Here is an 8,046-nt window from a genome sequence, read left to right as displayed (position 1 = left end):
CTCACATTAATGTCATGGAGTAACGAGGTAATCACATGATCAACACTGACATTACATCCCTTCCCCATTTCCAGTCATTATCCCCGCACAGTGTCATGGTAAAACTATCAAGGCACACTTGACAGTATGGTAAATCCTACCTGAACTGTCAAATCATCTGTTTCATCTGTTGCCCACAAGCCAATAAACACTAACTGTTGCTGTGTTTCCATTCACTACTTACGCGGCACACAAGAACCAAACTTGTCGGGGAACTCCGATATCAGATCATCGTTGATTCTGTCCTTCATTGGTCCGAGGATTATGACGGGTCTGGCGTAGTTAACTGGAAGGAAAAACAAAGATTGAATGCGTTTCCTGAAGATAATGTGCTTGCTGAAAGCCATGAACACTGTGTAAGAGCTGACTGTATGTTTTGAATTTAAGTTTGTGTTGCATGAATATCTTTTGCATGTATCAATGAGCGTATATCTGGAGATTTATTGCAGGCTGCTGTATTTCTCGTTTGCATGATACATCCTGATTATGCAGAAATGTAGAATGAGATGTATGATCTATGATCCATTTATGATTTAACCATGAAACTAAAACCACAATGTTCAGTGGGACCACTGTATATCTCTTGTTCCTTGTAAATATCAGATTCTATGACAAAAATGTTTGTTAAAAATACTTTTATTAATAACTTTGACTTGACAAAATAAATCTATAGTCTTACCCTAACTGACCTGAGGGGGGCACTACAAGCATATGGCCTATAGTAAAGTACCATGTTGGAAAAACTACTCTTTTTTTATGTTTCTTATGTTATGATTCCTCCTAAATATCAGAATTTAAATGATTCAAAATCTATGTGACCAGCCCTCTCACACATCTGTTTGCATCACATTGGTACGCCTGTTATTTTCTACTGCAGTGGCACTTGTTAACCTCTTTTATGTTAAGGTTATTGAAACACTCTATTTATCTGTCAAAGGCACACAGCTACTGTGTGTTATTTAGCATTTTTGAGAAGACAAACATTATATGACTTCATTAGTATTATTCAGCGGCGGAGTCTTCCAAGGCATTTGTATTTCGGTATTTACAGAGGAGGAGAAATTGGAAGAAAATATGTTTTATTTGTCCGTCTGCCAACCTCTGTACATTTCTTAACTGAACAATTTGGCTGGAGAAGAGGAGTGTGTGTCCATCGCTGCGTTAGTTTACTTGTGGTGTGGATTAGGACAGTGGCTCTTTGTTCAGCTACCTGAGAGATTTTCCTGCCAGGGAAATTTGCAACATTCAAATGAACACGTGAGTATCATAAAAGAGTGAACCGCATCAATAGATAGTGTTATACATCCTGAGGCCTGAACTTGCTGAGACGTTTTCATACAGTAACAAGTGTGACTACTTACTTTCTTGTCGCATCACAGGTTCATATGAGAGGATCACGTCCTCTTGACTCCCTGGTGGGACACAAGGCACAAAGCTTCACTACGTTGTTGGGACAAACACTCCACACTGACCAAAGCAACATGCCATTTACAAGGCCACATGCATTGCAGTGTGTCATACTACATGTTTCTGTTATCTTTTTGTCATCAAAATACATCTCATCATATTACTGCAGCAGTAAATAATTTCCAATGATGTGAGATGCTGACTCCAACATACAGTATGGCTTTCTGCAACATGTCATATTTTGGACCAAAAACATAACCCTTTGTTATTTGTGCTATTGTGGCAATAACAAAGTCTCATTTTAGTTATTCATGTTTATTTATGATAATCTGGCCGTGGGTTCTGAAACATGTTGCAATTACTCCCATGACTCACCATCATTTACCATTAGCAATGGCTAAATTGTGTTTTTATTTTGAGTTAAATGTCTTCCATCTATCTCTCCAACTTCCCGCTGGAATGAACGACAGGTAAACAGGAAACTACATGTGGCATAAAACTATGTGATTTAAATGCTAAATCATGATTTTATGCAATGGAATAACAAATAAATTTTATTCGGATGGTTCTTGTGGTGTTGGAAATAAACCTGTAGTCTACAGATCTAGACACTCTTTCAGAAAACTGTTGGCCTTTACAATCTGATGACCTGTCTGCTTTGTCTATTATGTTGCCACTGATAAGATCTGAAAGGTTAGTAAATGTAAATCTGTCTATATAACTTATCTTGAGTCTAACTGCAGTATGATGAATTGTGTATGAATGCCAGGGGCAGGGCTGAACACAATCCATCTCATGTAAGTGAATATTACAAGAGACTGCATGAGCCATTAGGAAGACTTGTGAACAATGTCTTGTCATTTGAGCTGAACTAAGAGTCTGCACACAGTAAATTATGACTTAAACAGGATGCTGAGTCACTTCCAGTGAATGAGATCCATATACAACCGATAAGTCATTTTGATCAGCTCTACTATATCCATCAGGCACAGTGAAATGTAAATAAATCCAAGAATCCAACCAACTCTTTCTCTACTGAATAAGTTTGAAAGATTTGAACATCACCACTATAGCTGCTGTTATAAACATTTAAAGACAGGGGAAGCATGCCACTGTTCAGCAGGAAATTACAAGAGAGGTGTAACAGATATACAACATGCGGTGGGGTTTGGACAAGATTGTTGTTTCTGTTAGACAGGTGTGATGTTTTGATGTCTATCTCAAGACAGAATATCCAATGAGCATGCACGTGGCTGGTGCTACCAATTGGTGTCAAGCTGATTTTAGGTTAGCTGAGAAACAAATGTAAAAACTTTTTTCCTGTTATGCACCAAGTGCTAGATGCAGAGATCTAAACAAAACATCAAAATAACAAGGAATCCCTTCAAATCAGTGTAAATGTCCCTGATTGGTAGGCAAGGGCACTTCCACCACTCCACATGATCTTTCATTTAAATCAATAGGACCTTCGAGTATCACAAACTCAGAGACGTTCGTTCACCACAACAGTAGAGGACATGGTACAACATAGCTTACACACAAAATAGACATAATTGTGGCAAACGTCAAAGTCAGTTTAAACTGACGAGCTCACATGTAAAGGACGACAAGAACATTCTGTTCTTTCTGTCAAGCGTCATGCAAACATGCGTTAACCGTCATCAACATTTGAAGATCGGCGTCAATTAGGGGTGGAACAGTACTGTATATATTAGAAAATCTGTTCGGTACGCCACCCAAGATTTTGAGATTCAGAAGTGAAAAAATACTGGGGGCTTATAATTAAAAAAACAACAACTATAGGCTAAAAGCTAACCCACTTACTGTGCTTTTATTTTCCCGACTAACCCTTCAAAGAATTGGTATACACCACTGAAAATAATGACACTGAATTTAAAAGCTACTTCTTGACCATGAATGAGTTGATGTCAGCTGTATATATGCAGCTGGCAGCCAAGCTAATTTACAGTGGCCTTCTTTGACAGTTTGTCAATTGGGAAATACCATCATCTCAACCTCTAGGAAGCTCTGAGTAGATGTAAATGAGTCCAAAGATCTATTCTGTTTCACAACAAATAGTAAATCTGTGTGAAATCCAGCGCATGGGTTTTATTTCTCATCACTATAATACATTTAAAAGCTTTTTTGTAAGTTAATGAGGTGGCAGGATTTCAGATCAACCCTTTTGATATACAAAAAGCTCATTTAAATTGGCACTTTTTATCCTCCTGTACAAAAAGCAGACCAAACCGTGACCCCAAAACCTAAGTGCGTACCGAACCTTGAGTTCTAAAACCCGTTTCACCCCTTGTGACAGACGTCCGGACACTGCAAACCGAGAAGCAAAGACAAATCCACCAAATGCAGCATGCAACAATTCCGACAAATAAAAAGGAAACTGAGGAACGCATTCAAACGGGAAATGTGACGGGGGGGTGTTGTTGTTGTGGTGGTGGGGGGGGAGCGGAAAGTAGAGGCGAGGAACCATTCCTGGAACCAACTTACTGAATGTCTTTGTCCCATACCCATCATCACCCATCCCCAGGATGTCCTACACGGCCGTCCAAAGAGAGCCAGAGTGGAGGAAAGAGAGGAAGGAGGACAGCCGCAAAATAAGGAAGAAGGTAAGAGGCATTGAAAGGAGGGAGCTGTGGAAATATTTAGTGGGCCCGCAGGCCGGGTCAGCGCCCATCTGTCCCTGTCCAGACGCTGAACAGCCAGCAGGGGGAGCCAAACACAACATGTTCACCAGTAGCTGAGATGAAACTTCAATGATCTCCGTAGGGAAACTGGGTCGGGCGATGTGAGAAAACGGGTTAGGGTTAGACTTTTGATGCAGTGATTTCTGTTAAAAAACACTGCATTGACTTGGCTTCGCTCCTGGTGACTGATCAGCATCTGAGACAGTCTGTCTGACCGCAATTCAAAAGAAAGAAAGAGAAAGAGAAAAGACAGGAAACGACCGAGGGAGGAAGCAGGAAAGGCCTCCATGAATAACCCCCTACCCTTGAAATACACCTGTGTGTCTCCTTTCAACCCTGCATGTGACCTACGCTGTGTGTCGACGTGTGTGTGTGTGTGTCAGTGAGCCTGAACGCAGTTACTTACGGTCTGAATCACTGCCATCCTGCTCACCCTCTTTGTTCTTGTAGAATGGGAACTTTCGTGTAAAGATGAAATTCTTTTTACGTTTGTCATTGAATGACTGTGAAGGGAGAGAGAGCATGGGGCAGACAGGTATATCCGACTGCTGTCACGTTCATGCTGACAAAAACAACTGCTGGCACAACGTGGGACGTCAAGAAGTTATGGCCACACGACTGGAGCTTTAGCAAAGCGAGAATATTCATTGCTGTTACGCCCAGATTCGTGTCATTTTCATGTTTTTCAAAATTTGATTTCATTCTAGTTGCAACAGCACTTATTTTAAATCCTAATTTTAAATCCTGTATTCCATTTCCACACAGATTTGAAAAACAATTTTCATATAACAATTTGACTCTATGCATGATGCTAACAGCTTTGATTTGAACCACTTTTTGTTTCCACTTTCTGCCCCATGATGAAGATCGCTTCCACTAAAGACAGAGAAAACCTTTTAATGTTGTGATTTAATTTGGTAAAACACCACAGAATATCATCCACATTATCTGCGCATTATAGTTAATTTACAAAACAACATTACTTAAATCTGTGCTTTCATTTCCATTTACTATCGCAAATTGGTGAGGGATGTAATTTGCTTAAGTGTATTCACTTCATTACCTTCACTTACCAAGTGCATATCCAAGCCATTTAAACAGTGTAGACACTAACTGATAGTGTTGATAAAGGAAATCATAATAATGTTAAGTTTTTTATCAATAGAAAGTACAGAACCTGTCCTATACAAAGCTGTTACCATTGTGCCTTTTCCCTCAATACACGGAGAGCTGAGGTGGGAAAATGTCAGATACACTCTCATATTTCACTCAGACAAATCAAATTTTAATATAATTGGTGCAGCAAATATGAATAGCTCTTAATTTTGTTGGTCTGTGTGTATCGGGTAACACTTCACATGAACTCTGGTTTATAACACATTCATTGTGCCTAATTAAAGCCACATGTCATTTTTCCAGGCTCTTACTGTGTCCATCTAGGAGAATAATTGGTACCATGACTGCTTGACGTGCCACAGTTGCATCAGAGGCATAAAAAAATATATAAGCCAGGTGAGAAAAGAGTTACTGAGATCATGCATGAGAGAAGTGACATAACTGGGGTTTAGTGAAAGAAAAGACTGTTGGAAGCAAACCAAAAAACATGCAGTGACAGAAATGAAAGGTCAGGTTGTAGGGGCTGAGGTGGGGACTTCAAACAGTGACTGATCTGTGTCATCATTTGAAGACAAAATGATGAATGATGTTGCTGATATGTAATATATTTATAGCCACAGTCTGTAGGCTTCCATATGGAGAGGATGGAGATGAATGTTTATCTTTGTTTATTGTTTCTAGCTGGTGTGTAGATGATTTTGGGATGTAAATTATATACCCAAAATGTGGTTCCAGATACTCTCTATGGTTCAATAAAGTTTCAATTATCAAACTTACATTTTTAAAACAACCGTACAAATGAAATATCAAGCTGTTTATTTATTTATATTTAAACATTGCCCTCTTAATTAAGAAGGGACTGACTTCTTTGTCATTAAAATAATCAGTAATTAACATTGTGAAAGTGAAAATATATTTGCAACAGTTGCCTTAACATAAAATAACTTACAGAAATGTTGGGGTGTGGCTCACAATGTTGTGATGCTTTTGATGGAGGTATAAATGAACAAACACACACGCATGATGAAATGGGCTGATGTGTTCTACTGAATCACTGAAATCCAGCTAGGAAATCTGTCATCATGTCAGACTAAGAAACTAGGAAAAGACTAAGAAAACCTAACATCTGGAAAAGCAAATGAACATGTGCTCAAATGTGTTTACACAGAGAGGCACGTATTACAGTATTTTGCCTTTCTTTAAATAAGTCACAGAAAGCTTAACTTTCTTTCTCGCAGAAATTTCACAGTCACATCCCAGTAACACTAATAAATCATCAGATCTTTTATGATAATATCACTTGGCTCTTTCCAGCCCTCAAAAAGGCACTTACCCCTTTTGAATCAATTGACCCGGGCTTGGCGTTGAATTTCACTGTCTTTAGACGCGCCCGCTCTTTCCTCTCAACCCTGCCAAGCAAAGAGACATTACAGTCATTAGCCGGCCAGATAAAAGCACTCAGAGTGACATTCAGCGAAATTATGAAACTTTGAAGTAAAAAAAAAAAAAAAGAAAAAGTCTTGATCGTTTGTACTGCAAGTTCCTCAATATTCCTGTCCTCCTTGGTCATTACTGTTAATATTATGGAGGTTGTTGAGAAATACAAAGAAGTTAATAAAATAATAAAAAAAATAAGTCATCAGATAGAACTATTGTCTTGGTGTCATGGGGTGAACACAACAAAAACCAATGAAAAAAAACTGCTATGGAAGGTGAGGTTCTTTGAGTTCCTCGCTGAATTACAAAGGGTCAATAGAGGAACTTGGACAGATTTGTAGAATTTCTTCCAGAAACAGATGTCTATGGCCCTCTCACCGTCTCTTGCTGGGGATGACGCCCATTTCCTCGCTGTCCCCGTGCGGGGTGACCCGGCGCGCCTGCCACCACTCGTCGTCTGAGGCGTTGATGACGTGGAGGATGTCCCCGTACCTGAAGCTGAGCCCTTGGCTAGGGAGGCCGCTGTCCTTCGCCTTCTCGTAGTCAAACAGCGCCCTGTTCCCGTAGGGGGGGGGGGGGGGGGGAGAGAGAAGGGCTCATTAGGGACTCATTTGGAATGGAGAAACGAGAAGTGCAGCGTTACCGGGTCACAGAGAACAGTGACTGCTGGCAACTCCATGGGGGTTGCTATAATAAGAAATGTTCCTTAAACCCTTATCTGCCACCCTGCTTCAGCCACAGATCTCACACTTGGTTTCTGAATGTCACTTACAGTCACTTCACAGATACTCCATTGCATAAACTATAATTGTTTCAAATACATCAGGAATCACATTATTCTTATCCTGAGGCATTTGTATGAAAAGTGAATGATATAAGTTCATCATGACAGCCTAGAATGAATAAGTAGAGAATTTTGGGAGTGGAATGACTGGATTTTTATTCTTCCTCCACATTTCCAGATATGAATTTAACATGGACATGCAAATCTAGGTTAAAATCCAAAACAGACCAACCTCACATAGAGCGATCTCTTCTGATTGGTTCGCAGGGATCCTGACCCAGAGCTCATGCTGTGGTTCATCATCTGTTCCCGCAGGTCGTGGATTTTGGCCTCGAAACGCCCGTACTCTGCAAGACAAGGTCGGTACGGATCAAGACCGACAACCGGGTCTGGATTCAGACTCCATTACATCCTGGGATAGAGGGACTCAACCTAAGGATGCCGCTGAACTGAAACTTAGTGGGACCGTGAAGTGAAAAAAAAAAGGATTCATTTGCATTCTTAAGCGATGTTCCGCACCATAATATACTTAAAGCAGATGATGAAAAAGACAGAAAAAGT

The 8,046-nt window shown here is 40.0% G+C and overlaps 1 protein-coding gene across 1 annotated transcript in view; it reads right to left on the bottom strand.

Moving 5' to 3' along the window:
- Nucleotides 1-223: 223 nt before the first annotated feature.
- The window catches only part of LOC139638941 (disks large homolog 2-like), a gene marked incomplete at both ends in the record, with an annotated part of 32,222 nt that continues 24,399 nt past the window's right edge, over nucleotides 224-8,046 (bottom strand). The window contains 6 exons of the mRNA XM_071512975.1: nucleotides 224-325; nucleotides 1,401-1,451; nucleotides 4,555-4,651; nucleotides 6,598-6,673; nucleotides 7,080-7,256; nucleotides 7,718-7,832. Of these exons, the coding sequence (XP_071369076.1) occupies nucleotides 224-325; nucleotides 1,401-1,451; nucleotides 4,555-4,651; nucleotides 6,598-6,673; nucleotides 7,080-7,256; nucleotides 7,718-7,832 (618 nt within the window). The remainder of the gene's footprint in view (nucleotides 326-1,400; nucleotides 1,452-4,554; nucleotides 4,652-6,597; nucleotides 6,674-7,079; nucleotides 7,257-7,717; nucleotides 7,833-8,046) is intronic.

This window comes from Centroberyx affinis, unplaced genomic scaffold (genome assembly GCF_046629955.1).
Source record: "Centroberyx affinis isolate AG114_WGS23_722 - 3 ecotype Tasmania unplaced genomic scaffold, CSIRO-AGI_Caff_v1 ptg006691l_1, whole genome shotgun sequence".
In the NCBI taxonomy this organism is placed as follows: Eukaryota; Metazoa; Chordata; class Actinopteri; order Beryciformes; family Berycidae; genus Centroberyx; species Centroberyx affinis.
This window is presented reverse-complemented; position numbering and strand designations above follow the sequence as displayed.